General features: G+C 39.4%; 1 protein-coding gene across 2 annotated transcripts in view; it reads left to right on the top strand.

The window, feature by feature from the left end:
* Positions 1-27496, top strand: part of LOC107395763 (chromodomain Y like 2) — a 127958-nt gene that overhangs the window by 37111 nt on the left and 63351 nt on the right. For both annotated transcript variants that reach the window (XM_070554960.1, XM_070554961.1), the window contains exon 2: positions 20968-21568. In XM_070554960.1, the coding sequence (XP_070411061.1) occupies positions 20968-21568 (601 nt within the window). The remainder of the gene's footprint in view (positions 1-20967; positions 21569-27496) is intronic.

Here is a 27496-nt window from a genome sequence, read left to right on the forward strand (position 1 = left end):
CTTTATTGTGCTTTCTGCTTCTTGTTTTGCTGCTCTTGTGTGTTTTCGACTTGTTTCTTTCTCACACTCCTTTCTATGTTCTATTGTTCGTGTGTTGAGTTGGCGTCTGGTTTCTCCTATGTATGTTTTATTGCAGAGTTTGCATGGGATTTCGTAAACAACTCCACATTTAAGTCCAGCTGGTATCTTGCCTTTTGGGTGTACTAGTCTGTTTCTAACAGTTGTGTATGGTTTTGTTGGTGTGTTTATGTTGTGTTTTTTCATTGTTGCTCTTATTTTTTCTGTTATGCCTTTGATGTATGGTAGGGTTATCACTGGTTTTGGTTCTTGTCTTTCTGGGTTTCTGGTTCTTTGCTTAGGTTGTTCTTTTCTTTCTGTTGTTGTTTGTTGTTTTCCTTCATTTATTGCCCATGTCAGGTATCCGCAGGTCTTTAAAGCGTGTTGTATGTGTTTGTCCTCTTGTTTGCGGTCTCTTTCTTCTGTTACCATGTTTGCTCAGTGATATAATGTTCTGATTACTGACATTTTGTGTATGGTGGGGTGTTCTGATGTCCGTAATAAATATGTCTCTGTGTGTTGGTTTTCTATGGGTGTGTCCGAATCCACGGGAAGGATGCTTATGAGTACGGGTCCTCGCCGGTCTAGCAAGGCCGGGTCCTTTTAAGACCGCTAAAACCGGAAGTCAGCGGCTCTGAATTCGGACAGTCTAGCCTTCACCTCTACGGTGGCCCGTAGGTCCCGTCACAGCCGTGGCGGCAGCTACACGCAAAGGAAAAATGCTAAAGCTAGCAAAAATGGAGCAAGGAGCTACAGCAGCTTCATGTCCATCAGCAGCGTTTGTTCACAAACGTTTTCAGGTAAAGTAATTTTGTTTATTCTAGAAGCTTTCAGGATTTACATGTTGACTTTAGATGGTTTCATGTATGTTTTAAGCTACAGAATGAACTTGTTAAACATACACAACACATTTCTACAGAGTTTTAACGTGTAGGTAATTAATATAAACCAAATGCATTATAAATGTTGAATGTAGGATGTTTTCTAATGTAAATTGGACCTTAGAACTAATTTTGCATCAAATGGGGGTAAAATGCTTTAAAAACAGGCTTTTTAATAAAGAGCATTGAAGTGTTTTCAATGTGCATTTGTTTATTCAACTTAAGCCTAATAATGATTAGATCTGCCTTAAAAATGTAAATTCTCTGTATTTTTATTTAACTATTCCCTGCTGCTTTTCTTTAAACTGAACAGAACCAGTGTACTGCAGGTTATGTTTTGTTTTACATTTTTCTATTAAAAAAACTCTTATTTATTCTATTACAGGTCAGCATGCACTGTGCTGCACATCTGCATCGGTGCTGGTGAAGTTGTGGGTCTGGAGGATGAGCCTGAGGAAGATGTGTGTGGAGGAGGTCAGTGGTGCTCTGTCCTAGAGGAGGTACCAGCAGACCATCACTATTGTTAAACGGCAAGTCATTCACAGAGATGTAACAGCCGTCGTCTGAGCCAGCCCAGCAGTCCCTGTAGATGGACAATGGAGTGGACAGTGAGAGGAAGCATCCCAAAGCTCTCTGCAGACCGTCCTGTATGATGTTCCTCTGACCAGAAACGTCCAGCCACGGGTCTGCTCCAGCCCTCCATCCACGTCTGGATCCTCCTGCAGCAGATCCAGCTGCACTGTTAAAGACTTCCTGCTCACTCAGTTTAAATAAATGATCCAGGAAGAGTCACTCAGGTTAATCCTGCTTTAACTGTACAAAACTGGTCCATACTGGTTTTGATCTGTAAATAAGTTTAAGCTATTATAAATAATCTTGTCTCCTTACCATCTTTTCATTTTCTGTTCATGTAACATGTTCAAAAACATCTGTAATAATAAAACTGGTGATAAAATCAATGACCAGAAAGTTATTAGTATTTGTTTTAATAAATGTGTTCATAAATGATAAATGAGAAAATCAGAGACCACAGGTGACAAAAAGGCAATAAACACATTTTTACATTTATCCACATGAGAAGATAAAAATTATATTCTTCACACAAACTTTTTACTTCATGAAAACGTGTCAGCTGTGTAAATCCCTGAATGTAAAACTACTTTTCACAGAAGAACTTCTGTGGTCGTGTGTGTAAACAGCTTCACTCTTCACCTCTAAGCTTAATAAAAACGCTTCTTTGCTCCGTTGTCCATAAAACAAATGACAAGTTTAATTTGACACACACACACACACACACACACACACACACACACACACACACACACACACACACACACACAGGAATAACTGGGACCCACGATACAAACTCATTCTGGCTGATTTCTGCCTAAAATGTAATTTAAAAAACAAATACACAAACGAAAAATGTCTATAAACTGAACCGCTTTAAGCTTTTAAGGTTTCGACGGCTAGTTTTTAACAAACTTACGTTTAAAACTTCGTAGCTCTCCCCATTTTCTCTGCCTGATGAAAATCCACAGCCGGCGCGCAAAGCATGCTGGGATAGCCTTGTTCTGTGAGGATACAACAGACCCGTCCTCAAAATGTGGGCGGAGCGAGGACGCGTTTGAGGACGTGAGAATGAGTATTCTTGGAATTCGGACAGTATGCGTCGCTGCGCTGTGACGTCACCGCACTCTTACAAGCATCCTTCCCGTGGATTCGGACACCCCCCCTATGTGTTTATGTTTAGGGTCCCGTCGGTCTGCCTGGTTATTTTCATGTCCATAAATGCTATACTGCCTTCTCTTTCTGACTCATATGTGAACTTTATGTTGCCTGTGTCGTCAATGTTATTCAAGTGTTGTGTTAGTGTTTCTGTTTGTCCTTTTGGTATGATTTCCAGTATGTCATTTACGTAGTGTTTCCATAATTTTATTTTGCAGTTGGGGGGGGGGGGGCAGTGGCTATGGCTTTTTGTTCTAGGTCTTCCATGAAAAACTCTCACAGGGTGGCTGATAACGGGTTACCCATGGCGAAGCCTTCCAGTTGTTTGTATATTGTGTCATCGTATGTGAAGTAAGTGGAGTTAGCTACCAGTCCTATCTTTTGTGCTATGTCATCTGCTGTGAGGTTTGTTCTTTTGTGTAAAGTTTTGTCCTGTCTGATCCTGTTAACTACTATGTTTATGGTTTTTTGGATTGATGTTTTTGTGAACAGGGATGTGACGTCATGTGAGATGAGCATGTTGTTATTTTCTATTGTAATCTTTCTTAGTTCTTTTGCCAATTCTATACTATTTTTGCGGTGTTGATCTGTGTTACCTAATAACGGGCTGATGATTTTGCTGATTTCTTTTGCCATGTTGTATGTTGGTGTACCTATGCTGTCTACTATTGGTCTAAGTGGTGTGCTTTGTTTGTGTATTTTTGGAGTTCCATAGATTCTTGGTATTATGTTTGCTGTAGCAATCCAGTGTTTGTACATTTTGTCTGTTATTTTGCCTTTTTCTTGTAAAGGCTTCAGTAATTTTTTCATGTTTTTCTTAATGTTTTCTGTTGGCTTTTTAAAAGTATTTTTTATGTATTTTTGTCCTCTAGCATCCGTTTCATCTGTTGTTTATATTTTTCTTTATCCAGTACCACTGTGGTTCTTCCTTTGTCTGCCGGTAGAATAATTATCTGTTCATTTTTGGATAATGCTGTCATGGCTGATTATTCTTCTTTTGTAATATCGCTGTGTTGAATTTTGCTGTTTTTTAATATCCCAACTACATTATTTCTGAGTTCTGCTTTCTTTCCCTCATTTGTGATCTGTTGACATGCTAGTTCTGTTGCTACAATAAATTCTTCATATGGTATTTTCTTTGGTGTTACTGCAAAGTTTAAACCCTTTTTTAATATGCTTTCTTCTGCTTCTGTTAGTTTGTATTGTGAAAGGTTACATACCCATGAGCTTTGTGTGGTGTTATCTTGTATTTCTTTTCTCTTTCTTGTTGATGAGTTTGTTTAACATCTTTATGTGTCTTTTACTTCTGTGAACTTTTTTTCCATCATGTGTCCTTTAATTTATTCCTCCGCTTTTTCCTCAAGCTTGTAATTCCTTTTTAAGTCCATGTGTCTTCTTTTCAGTTCGTTATCCACTTGATTCTATTTGGTTGCAACGTTTCTTATCCTTTCTCTGAGTAGTACTCTCTGTGTTCTTTCCATTATGTTCTGTGTTGTCTTGGTGCAGATCGGTGTTTTCAGCTGTAGGCTTGTTGGTGTGATGTTTTCGTCCCAACATCTTAAAAAGTGGTTCCTTAGACATGCGCATTTTTGATGTAAACGTTCCAAATGGTGGAAGTCCTTTGTTCCTTGTCCGTATTTTTCTTTAAACATCTTTGGTGTAAACTTACTGTGTCTAGTTTATAATTCCATTTTTGGTTCTTTTTTAAACACAGGAAAGGTTTCTCTTTACCTTGCTAACATTTCATTTGCCGACTGCAAAACATCCTCAAAGCTGATGCTGATGGTGGCGTGACTTCCTACTCTGTTTATTCGCGGGGAGCAGAGGACGTTGTCGCCCTCTGCTGCCCGCTCTCAATTTTTGTGTTTGTCCTGAGCAGACAGAGAATCAAAAAGCCTCCTCTCGGCACATTTGTAAAAATTAAAATATTCCTAGACTTCAAACTCTCCTTCTCGGCAGCTGAATTTTTTCTGATGCACTTTTGCTTGCACTCAGGACTTTCAAGAGCTTGCCCTGACTTTTGCATGTTGGCGCAAACTGGTTTGGCAATCCAATCCAATATAAACTAGAACATTTCAAGGTGTATTTATTAGGTTATCTTTTTACCAGAAAGAATAGGAGATAGTATGTAATGGAAAGCTAAAACAAATGATTTGTACACAACTGTAATAAACCTAATAAAGGACTAGTTTCAGACTTTTTTTATTGAATAACTATACCAGAAAAGATATTCCAGTTTAGCTGTCCCCCAATTGATAACATAATAGTTCCTTTAAAGCAGTTATCATTTATTTGTCTGAAGTGTCCCTTTCATAGTTTATAAAGATCACGGGCCTAACTGTAATGAAAAGGTTTAGACAGTAATAGACTCATACAGTTTCTTATTACTGAGACATAAAATGTTTTGCCAAAAACAAATTATTAGTCAGTCACAGCACAAGATGAAAAAAAATTGACTCAATTTTTTAAGGTCCGTGATTTCATTTAGATACTGTATGTAACCTGCCCAGACTTCCCTCTCCCCAGCCACTTGGGCCAGCTCCTCAGGGGGAATCCCAAGGCGTTCCCTGGCCAGGTGAGAGACATAGTCCCTCCACCATGTCCTGGGTCTACCTTTAGGTCTCCTCCCAGTTGGACGTGCCCGGAAAACCTCACCAGGGAAGCATCCAGGAGGCATCCTGAACAGATGCCCGAGCCACCTGAACTGGCTCCTCTCGATGTGGAGGAGCAGCTGGTCTACTCCAAGCCCCTCCCGAATGGCCAAGCTTCTCACCGTATCGCTAAGGGAGAGCCCAGCCGCTCTTCGGAGAAAACTCATTTCGGCCGCTTGTATCCGCGATCTCGTTCTTTGGGTCACTACCCAACGCTCATGACCATAGGTGCGGGTAGGAACGTAGATCGACCGGTAAATCGAGAGCTTCGCCTTCTGACTCAGCTCTTTCTTCACCACGACAAACCGGTACAATGCCCACATCACTGCAGATGCAACACCAATCCGCCTATCAATCTCACGCTCCAATTTTCCCTCACTCGTGAACAAGACCCCGAGATACTTAAACTCCTCCACTTGGGGCAGGACCTCATCCCTGACCCGGAGAAGGCATTCTACCCTTTTCAAATCAAGACCATGGTCTCAGATTTAGAGGAGCTGATTCTCATCCCAGCTGCTTCACACTCTGCTGCGAACCGCTCCAGCGAAAGCTGAAGATCACGTTCTGATGAAGCCAACGGGACCACATCATCTGCAAAAAGCAGAGACCTGATCCTCAGGCCACCAAAAGGTGTGGTTGCCCTCCACACCTTGGCTGTGCCTAGAATTCCTGTCCATAAAGGTTATGAACAGAATCGGTGACAAAGGGCAGTCCAAATCTCACTGGGAACGAGCCCTACTTACTGCCAGCAATGCGGACCAAGCTCTGACACCGGTCACACAGGGACCTAACAGCCCGTGTCAGCGGGTCTGGTACCCCATACTCCCGTAGTACCCCCCACAGGGCCCCCGGAGGGACGCAGCCAAACGCCTTCTCCAAATCCACAAAACACATGTAGACTGGTTGGGCAAATTCCACGCACCCTCCAGGATCCCCCTAAGGGAATAGAGCTGGTCCAGTGTTCCACGTCCAGGACGAAAACCACATTGCTCCTCCTGAATCTGAGGTTCAACAATCCGATGTCCCTCCTCTCCAGAACCCGTGAATAGGCCTTACCAGGAAGGCTCAGGAGTGTGATCCCCCTGTAGTTGGAACACACCCTGCGGCCCCCCTTTTTAAATGAGGGGACCACCTCCCCGGTCTGCCAGTCCAGTGGGACTGCCCATGACAATCCATGACTGGCACAGAAGTTCAATAACAAAACACCACTCGATTTCAGATCAGGGGGCCGTTCCTCCCAACCATACCTCTCCAGGTCTCACTGTCGTTGCCCACGTGAGCGTTAAAGTCCCCCAGCAGAACGAGGGAGTCACCGGAAGGAGTGCTTTCCAGCACCTTCTCCAAGGTCTCCAAAACGGGTGGGTAGTCTGAACTGTAGTTTGATGCATAAGCACAGACCACAGTCAGAACCCGTCCACCCACATGTAGGCGGAGGGAGGCTTCCCTCTCATTCACTGGGGTAAACTTCCACTCTCATGGCAGACATATTTTTACAACCATACAAGCTGAGGAGGAGTAAAATCAATCTAGCTTTGATAAATTGTCACAGTTATTTGCACGGCAATCCCTGCTGTCTCTGGAGAAACTTCACAACTATGTGAAAATTTAGATGGGTACTGCCAGTGATCCTCACCTCTCCGTCACTGTGACTCTGCACATAGTGTCCATTGACGTAGTTACTCTTGTTACTCCTGTAACTACTGTTAGGAGTTTAAGTTCCTCACCTCAACATTGCAGTAATGACTTTGTGTGTATTCAATACAAAATAACTCTAGCAGGTTTCTGCAATGCCATGCCTAGTACCCTTAACCCTTGCCCCAAGAAGAAGATATGTAATGAGCTGCCACAGTTAAGATTTGGGATTTCAGTCACACCACAAAACTCCTAAATAGAAAAACTATAAAACTATTATTTAATTGTCTCGCTGTACAATCCAATGTGCATACAGTTGTTTGCTAATTTACTAGTTGCACCTGATCAGTTTCTCTTGATCACAAATCATCATCATTATCATCATCATCATCATCATCTTTATTTATAAAGTGCTTTCCATCAATGAAAGATTGAACCAAAGCGGTGTACACACAACAAAGATAAAAAAAGAAAAACAACAGCAACCATGCAGTGATTAAGATAAAACAAAATGGATTAAAGCAATAAGGATATTAGTTAAAAGACAAGATAAGAACGATTAAAAGACTAGTTGAATGTCATTGTGTAAAAATGGGTCAAATAACTTATTAGCAAATCTCATGTCGGCAAGTCAATGAAATTTTTTATCTAGGTGTGATGAGGATGTCTGGCTGAACTTCAACCATCTCTCATCACTGAAACTGATTTTTAAAAATGAGAAACTATCAAGTGAGCAGCAGGTTTGTGGAATATTGTGATTTCAGATGCAAATGAGAATGCTTTAAGATGATAGAAAGTCAACAGTAGCTCTAATAGTTTTCACAGAGGTCTTTAGCAAGAATGCTTGATATTAACTGTTTTACCGATGTTGTCAACTCTGAATTTTTATACCAATATAAACCAATACCGATATGCTGTGTTCCCCTCTCATGAAAAAAGAAATACTAAAATATTTTAAGTCACTAACATCACATATCTCCTATCATGGCTGGTTAAACCGTAAAAACTTTCCATGCAAAATTACAACTACTTCCATTTAAAGTCTCTTTCCGGAGTATTTCTCTTACCCGATGGCACCATCTAGTGGCTGACAAGCATATCGCACAAAAAGTCTGTCGCTCTGTTTTTTTAAAATGGCAATTTCACGTTTCTTGTTTATAAATGTGCTTCTGTAGCTGACAAACAGAGCTAAAACACGATGTTTTACAGGTATTATTCTCATGTCATGCTGTGTTTTCATATATTTATATTTTAAAGACTTTCTTGTTCGTGAAAAGTTAATCAAGTCCACATCAGCCGAGGTGTTCCTGAAATTTGAAGTGTCTAAGCGGTAGTCTAACGCTATTGGTTAGTTCTGGTCGGTGCTCAGTTTCCTATTGCACAGAGCTCTGCGGGGCAGGGGGCGTGTGTAGCAAAAAAAAAAAAGAAAGACATTGCTTTCATTGTATCACAGTACATGACAAAATAATCACTTTTACGGATTTCTGAAAAACCGTTCATAATTCCTGAAAGAGGAAAACTCCCGAAAGCTACTTTAAGTTAGCAAATGGAAAAGTGCCAGATTTATTTTGTCTTCAACAGCAGTTAAATCTCATTCTCCCTAGGTGTGACACTAAGATGTGTAAGCTTTTAAAGCCTTGTAATGTAAACCTTGGGCAAAGATTATTTTGTTGTGTGTGTTTTAGTCATCTGTCACTACACAGTGCAAATTTCTACATCACAAGTTTTGCCAATGCCAAATAAAGTAAAATATCTCAGAGACAGGAGAAACAGCTGAAGAGTTAAATGTGTAAAATGTGTATGGTATGTAAAGGTTGTCATTAACTCATTAACTGCCATTGATGACAAAAGTTGTCATTTTAAATCCAACCGTTCACTGCCATTGACTACTAAAGTTGTCACTTGCATTTTTGCATCGTAACAAACCCCTGCACCATGAGAACAAATATCCTAGCTCTAAAGCTGATCTTCATCCATGTAAGTCACACATCACGTGACCAGGAAGCGGAAAATCCATGTGTTAGGAGATCGTTTTGGGCCGCTGGTGTAAAAACAATGAGGCCTGAACCGGAAAACTTCTGCCGATCACAATTTGACAACGGATTATGAAAGAATGGATAATGCTCGAAACACGCAGATTCTTCCTGATGTAAGAGGTGAGTCTACCCATTGTTTTGGTAGTTTTGGAGTTGACATCATCACAGAGCGCAACGTTCTGTGACTCTTCAACAAAACTGTGAAAACGCTAAAAAATGCTGGCAGTGAAGGGCTTCTCTGATCAGGAAATGGCTGGCAGTTAACGAGTTAAAAGGCTGAAATCCAATAATCTATTTTCCTATATTAAATTTTTATGCCGATATCAAATAAAAATAATGATGGACCGATAATATTGAACATCTCCAATCTATAGAATACTATGTGAACAAAAAACACATTGAACCTTGAAGCAGACTATACAGTGGGACAAAAAAGTTGTGCCACTTAAAATGTTCAGAGGTCTGTAATTTTCATAACTCTTCAATGGTGAGAGACAGAATGTAAAAGGAAACTAGGAAACCTCACAGTATATTTTTTAAAAGAATTTATTTGTATAATGGTGTATAATTGCATACCTCATCTTTTTAGTGGGAAAACTTGCAGTCGGTGGCTGCCAATACTTTTTTGCCCCACTGTAGCAGCGGAAGACCACACTAGGTGCTCCTCTCTGCTAAAAACAGAGAGATTTGAATTCACATCACCTATGGGTGACTCAGAAGATGTCTTTAGTTTAGCTTCAACATTCAGAATGTCAAGTCAGAATTTCATGCAAAAACATGAACACATGAATCTGTTCTGCTTTCTATAAACAATTCAGGCTGTTGGTAGCTTAATGTGTGGGAGACTTTATTTATCATAATTTGGGGCCTGGTTTAGACAGTGTAGCATACCCAAGCATTGTTGCAGACCATGTATAACCACAGTGAACCCATCTTCTTAAAGCTACTTCAGCAAGATAATGCATGTTACAAAGCTCAGAATGTTTTTTTGCCACCAGTCCAGAAACTTTGGGACGTGGTGGAAATGGATATTTACATTATTATGTGCAGCCAATAAAACTTCAAGAACTGTGGGGTGCTAGCAGATCATTATGGAGCAGAAACTCTGGGAAATGTTTCCAATGCATTGGTAAATCTATGCCATGAAGAAGTAACTGTTGCTACAACAATAGCCTTCCACGTTGTGAGCCAAGATGAGTGAGTTCAAGTGACCTAGTGCGGTCAGAGTTTTTAAATCCATTTCAACGTCTATTTTCTATGAGAATCAAATGCAGGACATGGGTGTTGGAGACTATTTTTATGTTGAGCCTGCATGAAAAACTCAGATTGACTGATTATAATCAGAAATAATTAAAAAAAAATTTTCTGTGTTCCTTTAAATGGTGCACAAAACATGAAAAACAGGCTTTATGATGTCAGGTGGCTCAATAAAGTCTTGAACTCCTCCCAGAGATAATAGGACCATGATGATGGCTATAAAATGTCTTTAAACCCACACTTACACTACCTCTGCACATTTTAAAATACAAAGGGTAACTAATATGGCATTTGAAACAGTTTCCGATCAAAATAGGTGGACTGCTAGATGGTTTAAAAACAAGTTCTTTCTATTAAGAAGTGTGGGTATAAAAATATTACATAAATAAGCACCTGCTTCAGCTAGTCTAAGGCAAAAGAGAACTGCAGGGATTACTTCATCATACAAATCAGTAAATTAATTTGTACCTGTCTTTTATGTCTACTTAATTACTGTGTAAAGCTTTTAATCATTAACCTTGATGACTTAAATATGGTAGTCAACTTACAAAGTACTTAGAGCTCTGCCATGGTTTTAGAATAAAAGATTCATCAAAATTAGTTTTCTAATGGAATCATTTTCAATACAAATGATGCACTTCATATCCAAGTGTCTGAACTGTCAACCCCAAACCCACCAAAGATGGTATGTTCCATCCAGGTTAAGGATGACTCACTACTTTAAATGAAGAAGTTCAAATGTCTTTCCGTGATGGAGGGTATGACTCATGGCTTCATCAGTCAGTCACAAGGGTGCTGTGCCAGTCTATGGTTAATCAACAGATAACTCGTAGTTCAGTTGCATTTAAATTCATGCTATAATGCAGAATTAAAGCAATCAGAAAATGCAAAAGGAAAATAAATATATTGTATTTGTCAATTGAATCCAGTTATAAGATAACCAGATGCAGTATTGTACATAATGCCATTTGGTAAATAGTTGTCCTAAACCAGCTGATTTTTATTAATCTTCACTTTAAAGCGCTTCTTCAAACTTGCGGTGATGATGGAATTGTCAAATAGCACTTTAATGCTTTTAGAGTAGTTGTCTATATTTTCTAACTTTGCTTTCATTTTGTGCAAGCTAAAATGAAGATGAAATTCAGCTCTTCACTTTCTTAGACTGAGTGATCACTGCAGAAATTACTAGGAAATACAAATGATGAAAGTTTCACATGGAGGATGGGATATCTGGGATTTTACTATTGAAGCATTGTGTAAACAGTGGTTTCTTTGATTGGATTTGGAGGATAGTTGTGACCCATATGTTAATTATTTACAGCTCTCACTTCTAAGCATGAATTTTGAAACCCGCTTGGACTCCATACGCAATTTACCATGCTGTCTTCTTCTGCCCGTTTTTGCATTGCCTGTTTCAGGCTGTGTGTGTTGCTGTGTATGAAGTGTGACATTATCTGGAACCCTAGGCTGCATAGTCATTTTTCTTTCTCGACACTCCTGCAGCTCGCCCATCAAAGGCTGTTTACTTTTCTTAGTGTGCTCAGAATATCTGAGAGGATGATGAGCACTAATTAAAAGCTGTACTGACACCTCTGATGAAACCTCAATCATTTACAGAAGTTATATCAGCAAAACCTTGCATAAAGCTTTTTGTTTTGTGGTTGACAGCTAAAGATTCAGTATGTATAATACTTTGCAAATAAACAAGGATTTAACACTGAACCAAACTTAAATTGCCATTCCCCACCAATTGGTTATTGCTTAGGCAGGACTGGGTGATAGCGTCAACATCTAAAGCAGATGTTGCCAAATCCATTTCTCTTCCCCGCAACTTCTTCTGCTTATCCAGTAAAGCTGAAATGTTTCTAAGCCAGCTACAATTTATAAAATATTCAACAGATTGTGTGCTCTGACACCTTCTTCTGAAGGAACATGTCTTAACGGAAGTCTTCTCAGATACTAAAACCATACTGACTCCTTTTGTTGATTGGGAAAAGTTGCCCAACTCTGATTTCCTCCTGAACAGGCAAACTCTTCTCACTTCTTACCCCAAAATTCCACTATCTCCGCTCCGCTCCGGCATGAACTCCGCAGTAAAAATAGTCCCGTTGTAGTCAATCATAGCTGTTCCACTACTGCGGCCGTGTGGCGCAGTGCGCCGCCCGCCATCCGGCAAAAATAGAATCTGGCAAAAATAGGATTGATTCTATTTTTGCCAGATGCCGAAGCACCCCCGCAGTCAATGGACAGGAATCACAACCGCCCAACAGGAAAGGGAGCAAGCACAGCTTCCGTTATTTCACAATAAATCGATAACAAAAGGCGTTTTTTTGTTTCATATGCACAGGTTTAACAACTTTTAACAACTATCAATGGCGGTTGAACTTTAAATGCACAAAAATAAGCCATAAACACAGTTTCCACTATCAAAGCAGTCACCCTTTGTTGATCCAAACACTGCTGATCTCTCAACACAAAGGATGGGCAGTTTAAACAGTTCATTTCAATGCTTCTCCCCCACAACGGGTGTTTGGATCTAACTTCCGTATTTATTGCTCGGACTGTATCGCAAGATCTCGAAAATCCCGCGCATGCCTGTTTGCGCACCTCAGGTCTCCGCACCGGAGCGGAGCCGTTGTAGAGCAGGTACAGTATAATTTGAGTTCGGAAGCGAGCGGCAGCGGAAAGCGGGGGTGGAGATAGTGGAATTTTGGGGTTATAAGGGTGAGTCCAGCAACACTGCAGAAGCTCATGTCAGCCTACCTTTGTAATGTAATTCCTCCAGTAATTGTTCATAACCATAGATGAGGGCTGGAAAGTCTTGACTGGTAAGTCAACACACTGACTCAACGTTTAGCTCAGCTCTACCTTGACAGATTCATGTACAGCATCTATGTTCCTGTACATGCCAGCCTAAATTTATCAATCTTCTGAATTATTTCACTCCCACTTCTGAACTAGACCCTAAAATAGTTGTATCCCTCCATTTGAGGTAGAAGCTCACTCACACCCTGGATTCACTGTTTTCCAGTTTAGGACTTTAATCTCAGGGACTTGGTTTTGCTTATGCTTAATCCCAACTGTTTTACATTTGAGTGTAAACTGTACCTGTCTCCACTTGATGAGGCCAACGAGACCCCATCATCTGCAAAAATCAGAGATTAATTGATAATCTACTAGAATTAGTGACTCGCTTGACTTTGGCAGCACCCAGAGAAGCTGTCCATAAAAAATATGAACAGATTGTACTACAAAGGGAAGCCCTGGCAGAGTCCAACACAACACCTCTCTTCACTTCATGTGTTCCCCATCGAGTTTGGGGGTTACTGCCAAGATAGGCACCAACCACCATATGGCTGAAACTTCATGCAGCTGCATTATTAATGACACCCTGGAATACTGCCCATTTAGACTCCATGTTGCTACCTTTATTTGGAAAACTGAAATAACTCAGACAGCGGTAGGAGTTGAAGGTGTCCTAAAATGGCACCTCATCCACCTGTTCCCTGCACACCCTCTCTAGATCTGTAGGTCATCCACCTGTTCCCTGTACACCCTCTCTAGATCTGTAGGTGAAACACATCTATCAGTCAACCTACCCTACATGAAAACCATATTGTGTTCGTTTATGTAAAATAAATTTGCAACAGAGGGTGTACTTTTTCATCACCAAATATTTTATCACTACTTCATGCAACTTTAAATTAAGGCCCGCTTATGGAGCTAGGATTGGGACAATATTCAACGTAACTTGTACATAGTTTTGTAACTTCGAACATGTTTCATCACATGTAACTTTGGATTCGTAACTTGTAACTTTAGTTTTCTAACTTGTAATTCTCAATTTGTACTTGTATTTCGTGTTTTGTAACAGGAAATTTTCATTTTGTACATGTATTTTTTATTTTGTAAAATCAAACTTTTATTTTGTAGGGTTAGGGTTAGGGTTTCGTTTTGTAACTAGCAGACTTCCAAATTGAAAAAATCAAGGTACAAGTTTGAAATCAAAACTCTCAAAACACATATTTCATTCTACAGGTACAAACCTCAAATCTACAGTGTTACAGATCTTTTTATCTCGATTCTAGCGTCAGTGGGAGGAACTTGGGTGGAACCAATGAGAGCACGAGTCTTAGCTACCAATCACGTTTCTCAAATTCCTGTCCAATCATTGGAAGAGGAGGGCAGGGTTCTGTCAGAGCTGTAGAGAGAGTTACGAAACGGAATGCGGGAGTCACGTGGTTCATGTAGCTTCGAATAGTTCCAAACAGACCCCGCTGCTGTATTGACTGCAGTTCATTTTTGGTGTTTCGGAAGGATTCTCTCCGGTAAGTTGATGAAATGTCATCATTTTGTTGCATTGTGAAGCGTTAGCTAACCGCTTCGTACCAAAATAAGCCAACTGTGATATTTTATGTTGCCTGTTTTAGCTAGATAACCTTTAATGAGCTAACTGTGTGCAGCTTGTTGATTGTGAGCAGGAGGATGAGCTGTAGACGGGTTTCTTTCAGCTTGTTTGATTCTACGTTTTAAAAATATTCCCCACAGTTTGAAATAGGTTATAAACTTTTTACATTATTAGTTTTATTTGGGATTTTTTGTACAATACGTTGCTGGTTGCTGTATCAACACGAACATGCATCAGAAATGGAAGCACAAATGGAGAGACCAATAATAAAGAAAATGTGATTGTGAAGACAAGTAATTATTTAATATTTTTCAGTTAATAACACTGACTACAACAAACTGGTGAAGCATGAGACAAACAGGATTACGAACGTAAGAAGATATGTTGTTCTGTTTTGTGGACTCAAGTAACAAGAATAAAATTACGATATTTCAAGAATAGTAGTCGAACAATAACTTTTAAAAATTAGACATTTTCCATAAAACTGCTCATTTCCACTTGCTTTATAATATTAGCATTTGCAATTTTGTTATTAAGAAAATAAGAATTAACAATAATACAATTATCAATAAATAAATGTCAAAGAGTTACTAAAACAAAAATCTTATTTAACCATTAAAGGTTAAACTGTGTTTTGTGTCCATCTTCATGTTTTCATAGTGGCTGAGCGGAGAGCTGACCAGGAACAACGGTGTTGGCAAATCCCAGTTTGGTCTGTGATGGAGTGATGCACGCCTGGAGTGATTGCCATCTCATCCACAGTAAGCACACACTCTCATTCCATTTCTGTCAGATTTTTAACCTTCAAACTGAGCATGTCACACACCTCTCCTAACACACCTGGTTCCAGTTAATGGGCTGCATTTGTCTGTGCAGGGTTCTAACATCAGGCAGAGGGATACTCATGTCCTGAAGAAACCTGTAGCCTGTTGAACCCACTGAAAAACAGAGCTGTACGGCCTTTTTGATTGTCTGTTTACTCCATTTAATGCCTCTTGTGTTTTTCATGCCTTTTTGACTTTCTGTTTCCCCCCTTAGGTTTTCCAGCTGGGTTCCCTGGTTGCATAGCCTGTTCCTTTCTCCTCCTGGCCCTGACGCCGGCTCCTCATGGCTTCCTGGGATGTCCCTCTCTCCTGATACCATCTCATGTCCCCTCTCACTTTCCCTCATCTCATTTGCCTCACTGCTGCTGCTGCTGCTTTCCTCATTCTCTGAAATTATAATGGCACTGTTAGAATAAAGAATAATTTTAAAATAAAATAAATAAAAATGTCTTCATATTTCAAAAGATTTGTACCACAGTTTATTTGAGTACAACATGTGTGGTCACTGGTCAGTGGATCAACATGCTGTGGTTCTGCTGTACTTCTCACTGCGGGGTCCTTCCTCCTCCTTGGTTCAGGGCGATGAACAAACACAGCATCAGCCCTGAGTCTCACCTTGCCTTGCCTAAGCTTAGTAAACTGTCCCTCCTCAAAATGTGCCTGTAGAGTGGTGTATTACTGTAGTTTATTTCCTGCCACATTTAACAGTTTAATTGCAGCCTTGTGCAGTTGAGAGCAGAACATGTAGAGCCTTGATAGAAAACATTTGAGAGTGCACATTAAACTCACTGCACACAGCTTTTTGTTATTGTGATCTCTTGTCATGGTGAGGTTGCTCCTGCTGACTTGAGCCAACCATTTTCTTCTTCTTTGGGGAAGCCATAATTCTGATTCCTCCCTCAGACTGATTGCTATATGCAGGGCAGCCAACCATGTAAGATATTCAACCTAGAAAGGGATTATTAAAATACTATTTTTGTACATATAGAAATATTGAACTAAACCAAAAATATAGAGATGTAAAATTTCATTTTAAAATTTTATCCAACCCTAAAATTAGTCATTTCAAATTTTAACCCACAGACACATTTTATTTTAATAATAATCAAAATAAAGTTATTCAAAAGAGTTTCATTAGGTCTTGAGTACATTGCTCATAATTAATGATTTAGCTTATTTGTGCATGTGTAATGACTAAACATAATGTTGGTAAAATGCTTTATTAAAAATGCTATTATACATGTTGTACAAGTTTGGTGTTCATTTTTTCACAGTTAGCACTTTTTTATCTACTGTGATGAACCATACAGTTTTATTGAAAATTTATTTTTAATTAGTTGCTATAGAAACCAGATCAACTGGGTTATAGATGTATGTACTGTCTTCACATAAAATATAAAGTAATGATTGTAAAATGTATTCCACTGAACATAATAGATCATCATTCAAAGCATAAACAGCTATATATTTTCTTCAAGGTAAGCTGGAGCAGAATTCTAGCTTTCAATAAACACTTTAAAATGGATATTACAACTCGAGTTTAGGGCTTCTTATAGGACTTAGTTATTAAATATGCTTATATTAGAGCAGTGTGTTGCATTACTACATCAAATTTATTGCTATTGTATATTATAGTAATGTATGTGGTCTAAATGTGTTCTACAGTGTGTCAGAACTGTCGTTTTCCTGTAATGTAGAACAGTCACAGGTGTTTGTCTTCCTACAAATGCTCGGAAAAATATAAACTGGCTACTTTGTGAAGGAGTTAGGACATAATATATATATAATATTATTCAATAATTACCACAAATCGCCAGGGGAAATGTGATTATATTAAATTTGTGATTTGTCCCACCATACGTCATTCAAACTGACTTACGGCGCTGTGGGATGTTTGGAACTGAGAGCGAGTTGGCGAGTTCAAAGAGTGTCGTAACTCTCTCTTTCTACAGCTCTGACAGAACCCTGCCCTCCTCTCCCAATGATTGGACAGGAATTCGAGAAACGTGATTGGTAGCTAAGACTCATGCTCTCATTGGTTCCACCCAAGTTCCTCCCACTGACGCTAGAATCGAGACAAAAAGATCTGTAACACTGTAGATTTGAGGTTTGTACCTGTAGAATGAAATGTGTGTTTTGAGAGCTTTGATTTCAAACTTGTACCTTGATTTTTTCAATTTGGAAGTCTGCTAGTTACAAAACGAAAGTTTCATGTTTCTGAATGAATGTTTGATCTTACAAAATGAGTAGTAAATGTACAAAAGAAAAGTTTGATTTTACAAAATAAAAAATACATGTACAAAATACAATGTTCCTGTTACAAAACAAGAAATACAAGTACGAATTGAGAATTACAAGTTAGAAAACTAAAGTTACAAGTTACGAATCCAAAGTTACATGTGATGAAACATGTTCAAAGTTACAAAACTTGGTACAAGTTACGCTGAATATTGTCCCAATCCTAGCTCCATACCCGCTAATGGGAAACTCAAATCAACATGTAGGTACGGTTCTGACACCATTTTGAAAATAAAAGTGGGGTGCCCTTGCTTTGTTATTAAACTGATCATCATATTGCCCAGAAGTGCTTAATCATCACCTTTTCAAATCAAGCTGAATGCAATCAAATAAAGCTGCGTCCTCATCTGATACACTCTTTAGTCAAGTGATTAGTCACACATTGTGCTAATTTAGTAGCCAACATCCATTAAAAGTTTTCTAATGTTCATCTACAAACAGCTTACTTTTCACAGCAGCACAAACACTTAAGAGAATAATTAGAAGAAAAATTATAACAAAAGTACATGTATACACACATAGGCAGTAAGTTAGTATTGGAACCTTCGACCAAAAAAAAACACAAATTAAAAATTAAAAATTTGGGTTCCAACACTATGTAGCATAGTGTAAGAAACAGACATACTATGTAAATCCAGTATTGCACAAGTATTGAACACGTACTGAGTATTGCATTGATGTTATTGTGTACCAGGATAATGCCAGTACAGCTAGCATAGTGGCCTATAAATTAGGTTCATGGGGGCAAGTGTTTCCTCACTCTAGCAAACCAAATTCAGTGATTGAAATAACTTCTAAATAGGTCATGAATTCTGTTGTAAATATAGTCAACAATTCATATTTTTGTTTCTTTAGGCATATTTGTAATTTGAGCTTTGTGTGTGTGCGCGTGCGTGCCTGTGTGTTATGTGTCACATTTGGATTAACTGTATGTAAAGTTCTCATAATACATATTTTAGGCTTTCGTGTTCTCTGTTGGTCTGAGATAAACAGCCCTTTACTAGAGTCTTTGTCAGGTTAGCAGACTGCAGTTCTAAGGGCTCCACGGTCACTTATCTTTCCTCCACAGAGTTGGCCCTTATCATTAAGTTGACAGATGTCAAATTATGCTTGTTTAAAGATTTTGAGACTTTTCAAATTGCTCAAAATACTGCATAGTAAAAGAATAGGTAAATCATCTGTTAGGTTTTAATCTTTCTGTTACATGATGATTGAAGTGGACATGATAGAAATATTGGAGGACAGCATCATGTGTTACAGTTAGACTTGACTGCAGGGAGACATTGTTGACTGGAGACTGTGGACAGAGCAACAACTATTTCAGGTTTCTTAGTTCTGTATTTATGAGCATTAAAGGAAGTCATACCTGTCCACTGTGAGTTCTTTACATAAAAAAATTCTGAAATTATTATTTTCAGTTTTTTCATTTCGTTTTTATGTTGTTTTTTTTAAACTAATTTCTAATGTGATATTTGTTGATCAACAATAATAATGTAAATGTAGTTGTAACAGCATTCTTATATCAAGTCACAACACTGTTACAATACGAGAATTCTACATTCTGGCATTCATGTGGATGTAATATTGACAGTTCCCACCCACATAAACATTTTTAGACTAATCACTCCTCTCTCATAGCAGCAGCAACACGTCCACAGTAGCAGCCCATTCTCAGCTGGACTGTTGTGGGCATGCAAAGACTGCTTAGTAAGGTAGAAATAAAAATGGCCAGGAGTTTGAAGCTATTCATCCAGCCTCCTATCCTGTCAAACCATCCTATATATGTGAATATATAGTCTGGCCATGACCCATAGAATCAGTCGTGGGGCGAAATTTATGGTTGTCTTTCAAACTGTCTCTGCATGCTATTGGACAACAAACAACATGACATATTCACCACTATAGATGTCAGTCAACAAGGTACTAGGGGCTGAATGACTTAATTTATTTTAAAGTCGACAGTCAAGTAATTAAAATCTAGTTGACTTTGACTAGTCGTTGATGACATCATACACATGAAGCGGCTAAAACTGACGAAGGGTGACCAAGCCTTTTTTATTTTGCGACGCACGCGATAAAACAGAGATTTTACCGAATTGTGGCCTTTACCCTCTTGCTGTATAACCTTCCCCTCACCCCCACCCAGTGCTTAATTTGTAAATCAAACATTCCCAGAACGCAAATACTGACGTCAACCTAAAGTTCACTAAAGGCAAAACAGATGCCGGGACACGCACGGGGAGGGTGGGGGGGCGGGTGTTTGCTGGAGCTTTTGACAATTAAAATTGTGACCAAATATTCAGTTAAACATATTTCTTTTAACAATGGTAGTTTCTGCATCTTTACTGTTCCCCTGCTTCAGCCCTCTCATCTCTCGTCTTTTCTGAGGACTCAATCTTGTTGGTCATTATCAGGTGACAGCGACTAGTCTATGAAAGGCATAAAAAGTCACTACAGAGCAGTGAAGTCGACTAGTCGACTAGTTGATACAACCCCTACAAGGCTGTACGCCATACACTGCTGAACGCCATACACTGTTGAAGGAGATGCAAATACATCTTTGTTTCTAAATAAAGGACTTATGTACCTCTGTCTGCGTTTATCACAAAAAAAAGCCCAAGTCTAAATAGAACAAAGTTGATGCCAAAGCCGTTTCAAACAAGCCATCGCCATCTTTGTTTATTCGCTTAGTCCCACCCACCAAACCAATAGAACGCTGTGATTGGCCCATTAAACCAATAGAGTGTTATGATTGGCAAGATACAGGCCTGTTGAGATTCCATAACAAGACCAACCTGCAAAGCAAAAGCAGTGTGCTTCTGTTATGGTCTGTCTAAATTTCTAGGCTACTAGCCTCCCACTTCTTCACACAAGCTCTATATATTTCTGCTGCTGGCACCTTTAATGTATAAAACTCGTTGAGAATCTCTAATATTCATTATCCACATTTTTATTTGTTGGAGCTGATCAGATGGCAAAGAAGGAACCATTGCAATTGCATGAGAGTATCCATCATACCATATTATGTTGTACACATATCTGTCTTTGGTGTCCGATAAAGTTTCTGTCCCATTTTATTTCTATGCATGTCATCTTTTCTGAGCTGAAATTTGAAATCTGAAATTGGTATATTAACTTTTTGAAGTTATTAAAAATGCTTTCTTTATTGCTTCCCTCCTTGTGTTTGGCCCTCAGGTGGAGCGGATCGTGGACAAGAGGCGGAACAAGAAGGGTAAGTGGGAGTATCTAATTAGATGGAAAGGTTATGGAAGTAAGGAGGACACCTGGGAACCAGAAACTCACCTGTTGCATTGCGAAGAATTCATTGACCAGTTTAACAGCTTGAGGCAGCATTCACACAAGCGATCTAAGGTCCAGAAACATCGTGGGGAGCCACTTATCAACAGCCAACCCTCAACAACAGAAAATTCCAGAGCTCGGTCTGAGGCACGAAAGAAGAAAAGGACTTGTGGCCCACCTGTAGGGGTGAGAGTAGGATCTGTTCTGGGGATTGGAGGGTTAGTGTCCAACCCGAAACAGAAGAAAGTGGGTGTTGGAGCAGGAAAGCACACTTTAGGAGAAAGAATGGGCAAAGCCATGACATACAAGCCTCATCTATCAAGTGGATCTCACTTTGTTCCCCCGTTGAGGGTTCCTCATAATGGACTTCATAATGGAGAGATGGAGCCTCTCATGTACAGTACTGCTGCAAGGTCACATAGACTGCCTTCAGATCGGGCGGAAGCCGAACTTGTACACACAGAAACAACTGGACCACAGTTAACAGATGACCTAGGTAAGTTATCCTACACATACAGGTCATTGTTTTACTGATTCTATGTTTTTTCAACAGCCTACTTCAAGTCACACTCAGACCAGTTTGTATCAAGTCTTTAAATTCCAGAACATAATTTGTTTTGAATAATTTTTCCTCAGTTGGGTTTTTCATTTTTCAGGTTGCACATTTCTGCCATCTTAAATGACTAGATGTAATTTTAAATATTCCTTGAATGATTCAAAACCATGATTCACCCTCCACCGCCCTTTACAGTTGGAATCAGGTTAATGTAGGCTCAAGGTACCATGTTCCTCTAAAAGTATCGTACATTTTCACCAAATTTTCTTTACACACAATCATTTCTGAAGTATGGTGAAATATCCTCACCACATTACAATACTCTTGACAGCAAACTCTTTTGTGAGAATCACTAATATGGTTAGTATCAAGGTTTTATGATTTTTTTATTTTTATTTATTCACATTCTAACAAAGACTTTAGTTATTGAAGTTAAGGGTAAAGTTAAGAACACAGAGGTTTACTCTTTTGTTAGTCAGTACCTCAAAGAAGCTAAATATCTAGTTATTTACAAGTAATCAAGGCAAAAATTGATCATTTGAAAAGGACTGACAGTTTTCTCTTTCAGTTGTAACGGTTCTAATTTGACAGTTACCAATACATGGGTAATTAAGTGCGTTTAAATGCATGTTATTTGCACATGTTTTTACATGTATTTTAGAAACCTATGCTGCCCCTTATGCTTACTGATACCAACTTTGAATTTCATTCTTTACACACAGTCCACAGTTTGAACCATTACAGTTAATCATTACCTATGTTTTGAACAAGTCATCTTGATATGCTCAAATAAATAAGTATATTTTACTAACCATACAATTGATTAGCATTGGTGGTGGCGGAGTTGGTTTGTTCTTTCTGTCTAGAACACCATGTCTTAGAACATTTGACCTCTTTATTTTAAGGAAAGTACAGTGGGGGGGGAAACATCTAAAAGAAAGAAAAGGTAATCAAAAAGTATCAAGAAGTAGTGCTACTGAACAACCTTAGTTTATTTTACCGTGCCGTGTCAGAGCTGAAATAATAATTTTATTTGGTGTTTTGTTGATGCTGTCCTGTCAGACAAAACAGTTTTGTTAGGTTGTGATTTGGAAACAACCCAGACTCATAAAACACAGTTATCTTTGGTGCCCTATCAAAGAGGACTTTGAGGGCTGTGAAGGCACCACACCCATTAGGACAAAAATGAAAGCTATAACTTTCCACCACCTTTGTACACATTTTCCAGAACACTGGATGCTCATATGGGTTTTTATATTAATTTTTGTTAAATTTCTGGAGTTTCCATTTTTATTCTTCAACCTGAGAAACCTCACAAGAGATAGGCTACATAGTTAGATTTATAAATGCATGGGTTGTATAAACCCAGTCAGCTGTTAATGCATTTCTAAAATGTATTGAATTAAAAAAGACACCCATTTTGATACTTTGTTTAATAGGAAAATGATTTTAATGGTACATTGGGGTTGTGCCTTGGTCTGCCTGAGTGTTCGTGGCAACCGGGTCTGGGGGTTTAAGATTTTGGCATCTGCCTGATAGATCCCGGTGGCTGCCTGGTGGGGTCTGGGTCCCTGGGCTCTGCTGGGTCCCAGGCTCGGCCGGCTAGGGGGTGGGAGGCTGCGAGCGGGCCTGTGGGCTTGCCGCTGATGTCTCCCGGGACTCTGCCGGCTGCTGGTTGTGGCCCCCCGGGGCGATCCTCTGTGCCTCTCAAGGGGGGCAGGGGCCTTTCTGGTTGCAGTGTCCTTGGGGTTCCTGTGTTCTGGGGCAGCGCCTGGATCTCTGGGACTTGGAGCTCCCCCCGTCTCCTGCGCATCTTTGGGGGCGGATATGTGGTCCCTCACACTCTCTGTTGGACGCTCCTATAGAGAAACCTTACATAAACAAGCGCGTGTACACACACAGGTGCTCACATGGTGCTCTCAAAAGTATGGGCTTGGGCACGTTAAACACAGGTCTTAAGACTATTGTGGGCACTTAATGCACTGTGATTTATTATCGTGATTCTTCAGTTGAGCAATGTTGATTTTATATTTTTTCATCAAGTTGACGCAGTGATAACTAGATCTTGTTGTATTGTTGTTGTGTCCCTTTTTTTTTGTCCTTTTGCTTTTTTTTGTTTTGTTTTTATTTGCAGGTCTAGAAGCAGACTCTTGTTCATTGTTTATTTTTGTGGACCCCCCCCCCCCCCCCTCTCTCTCTCTCTCTCTCTCCCCACCTTTTCTTTTCCTTTCTCTTTCACCTCTGTCTCCGTGTCTGGTCGGAATTACAAAGCATTCAAAAACAATAACAATAAAGTTTTAAGTATCAGGCGTGACATTAAAAGCAGACGCTTTGATGCTCCACCTGAGAGTAAATCTGTAAGGCTTGTTACCACCATTCAGACATCAATTCTGCTTGCTTCACAGCCAGACAGGACACGGTTAAAAAAAAAAGAATTAAAAAAGACACCCATTTTGATACTTTGTTTAATAGGAAAATGATTTTAATGGTACATTCAATAAGCCAATATTCTTACAATTCATCAAACAAGAAGGATGACTTCTATTAAAAGCATTGTATGTCACCTGCTGTTAGCATGTGCACACCAATGCTAACTTGAACACATTACAATCTGTGAGTTGTTCACTCATGTACAAATGTAACTTTACTGGTGAAGTATTGAGTCAGCCCCATGGCAATCACTCTGACAGCTATTACGAGTCCTAATCTCCTAATCCTCAGAAGACTGCTCCACTCAGCTCAATCAGCAATGTCAGTTCTGTTCAATAAGTCACTACAGTAAGAGAAGGGTGCCACACTGTAAATATTTGGTTGACAGCTGTTATTGATGGGATGTGTCAAATCTTATTAAACATCACATGGATGGATTGTACCTGGAGTTAGAACCTGCATTGTTATCTTTAGCACTACATACCTTATTATTTATTACAAGGACAGAGTATTTTTCAATTCATTCTGGTCTTGCAAAATTCTATACAAAAAAGGTATGTTCATGGGACAGGTTCATGAAAGTATTCTTATAGTTGTTTAAATAAGGCCAACCCAAATGGTTTTCTCCAGAATATTACAAAAGTTACACTACCTTTCCAAGTTTGTTAAATATAACTATAATTACCTTTAAAAACTCAATGTTTTTCCCAAAAGTATTTGTTTTTTCTTGTTTTTAATTTTCTTTACAATCCATAAAATGTTGTTAAGGAGGAATAAAGTCATGACCAGTAGTTGCCAAGGCCCAAGTTCAAGCCCAATGAAATCTAAATGTTTCTGGGATTCTTTCACTTTTCACTTGAACACTCATAAACAGTTTGGTTTAAGCAATAAAACATAGCAGTTTTATATTCTGGAGTGAGAAATGCGTTTGTTGGTCATGTGTGAAATATAAATTTAAATGGCCAAGTTTTAAACAGAAAATTTGACTGAATCACATTTGTAAGGCCTACAAATAATTATCAAAGGTAAAACCTGTAAAATTTTCTCGACCGGAAAAGGGTGGCTTGCCACCTCCGGGTCGGGGGAGAGGTCCTACCTCAAGTGGAGGAGTTTAAGTATCTCGGGGTCTTGTTCACGAGTGAGGGTAGGAGGGATCGGGAGATCGACAGGCGGATTGGTTCGGCGTCTGCAGTGATGCGGACGCTGAGCCGATCTGTCGTGGGGAAGAGGGAGCTGAGCCAGAAAGCCAGGCTCTCGATTTACCGGTCGATCTACGTCCCAATCCTCACCTATGGTCATGAGCTTTGGGTAATGACCGAAAGAACGAGATCGCGGATACAAGCGGACGAAATGAGTTTCCTCCGTAGGGTGGCCGGGCTCAGCCTTAGAGACAGGGTGAGGAGCTCGGACATTCGGGAGGGACTCGGAGTAGAACCGCTGCTCCTCCGGATCGAAAGGAGTCAGTTGAGGTGGTTTGGGCATCTGGTCAGGATGCCTCCTGGACGCCTCCCCGGGGAGGTGTTTCGGGCATGTCCTGCCGGCAGAAGGCCCCCGGGTCGACCCAGGACACGTTGGAGAGGTTACATCTCAAATCTGGTCCGGGAACGCCATGGGGTCCTGCCGGAGGAGCTGGTGGACAAGGCCGGGGAGAGGACGGCCTGGAGCTCCCTAGTTGGGATGCTGCCCCCGCGACCCGGACCCGGATAAGCGGAGGAAGACGACGACGAAAACCTGTAAAATTCTTAAAAAGAAAATTTAATTGAAATTGTTAATGTAGAAGTAATACTTTTTTCAGCTATATAATAATTTTATAATGAATACAGTCAAATTCTGCTAAATTCTAATAGCTTTTCTCAAATGGGTAAAGGTTCTCCTGAAAAATAATTACCCACTAAGTGCACTTCTCAAAAAAACAAAGGGAGCACGAAAATAAAACATCCTTGAGCTGAATGAATGAAATATTCGTATTAAATGTTTTGTTCTTTACACAGTTTAATGTGCTGACAACAAAATCACACAAAAATTATCAATGGAAGTCACCCATCGAGGTCTTGATTTGGAGTTGCAACCAAAATTAAAGTGAAAGAACACACTGCAGGCTCATCCAGCTTTGATTTAATGTCCTTAAAACAAGTCAAAGTGAGGCTTAGTAGTGTGTGCGGCCTCCACGGGAACGGGCAAGCCAGTCCATAGCCTCATTGCCTTCATCTTATAGGAACTGGTGACACACTCAGCCACATGAACTCCAGTATTGTCTTGCATTAGGTGGAATCCAGGGCCAACCGCACCAGCATATGGTCTCAAAGGATTTGAGGATCTCATCTCGGTGACTAATGGTCAGGCTACCTCGGGCACGCACACATAAGGCTGTGCAGCCTCTCAGAGAAACGTCACTCCACAACATTGCTGATCCGTGGGTCAGTAATGGTGTGAATGGATGATTTGCACAGCTTCTCCAGATTCTGTCACATCTGTCACATGTGCTCAGTGAACTTTTTTTTTTATCTTTTATTCCATTCAAAATGTATAAAATAAACACAAACAAATACAACATACCGGTGCATTAACATATTGAAGAAAAAAAAAACATTTGAATGAAAAGGAGCAGATAGAAGAAAAAATCTTATAATTTCTGCCCCTTTTACGAAATAAAATTATCCATCAAACAAACACAATATAACCTCAGTCACTTTCTAATATTTTCATGTCTAATCTTTGACATTATAATTCACCTTTTCATAATTACTAAATACATTAGATTTTATACATTTTTTAAATATAGCAAGTGACGTTGATTCTTTAAATTCCCTGTTAATGGCATTCCACAATCTTACACCATTTACAGAAATGTTACATTCCTTCACTTTGGTTCTGAACCTGGGTTTCTTAAAGACATCAGTTCCTTTTAACATGCACCCACTTACTCTCTTATGAAACAGTTTCTGAATATTAGTTGATAGATTACTCATATTCGCTCTGTATATTATTTGCAATATTTTCCACTCTACCAAGTCAGGAAATTTCAGTATTTTGTATCTAATGAATAATTGATTAGTGTGATCTCTATAGTTACTGTTATTAATGATTCTCAATGCTCTTTTTTGCAAAATGAACAACGGTTGTGTAAAAGTTTTGCAAGTGGCTCCCCAAATTTCTAAACAATGAAATAAATATGGTTCAATCAGTGAGTGATACAATGATAATAACCCCGACAAATTTAGTAGAAACTTGACTCTATATAATACACCTATGGCTTTGGCGATTTTCCCCTTTATATAAACTACATGTGATTTCCACGTGAGACTGTCATCGAACATGACTCCAAGAAATTTGGTTTCTTTTACTCTTTGAATTTCTATTCCATCTATCATTAAAAATGCATCACAGCTTCTTCTGTTATTAAACAGTATAAAGTTTGTTTTGTTTGTGACAGTCTGT

This window comes from Nothobranchius furzeri, chromosome 9, assembly GCF_043380555.1.
Source record: "Nothobranchius furzeri strain GRZ-AD chromosome 9, NfurGRZ-RIMD1, whole genome shotgun sequence".
Lineage (NCBI taxonomy): Eukaryota > Metazoa > Chordata > Actinopteri > Cyprinodontiformes > Nothobranchiidae > Nothobranchius > Nothobranchius furzeri.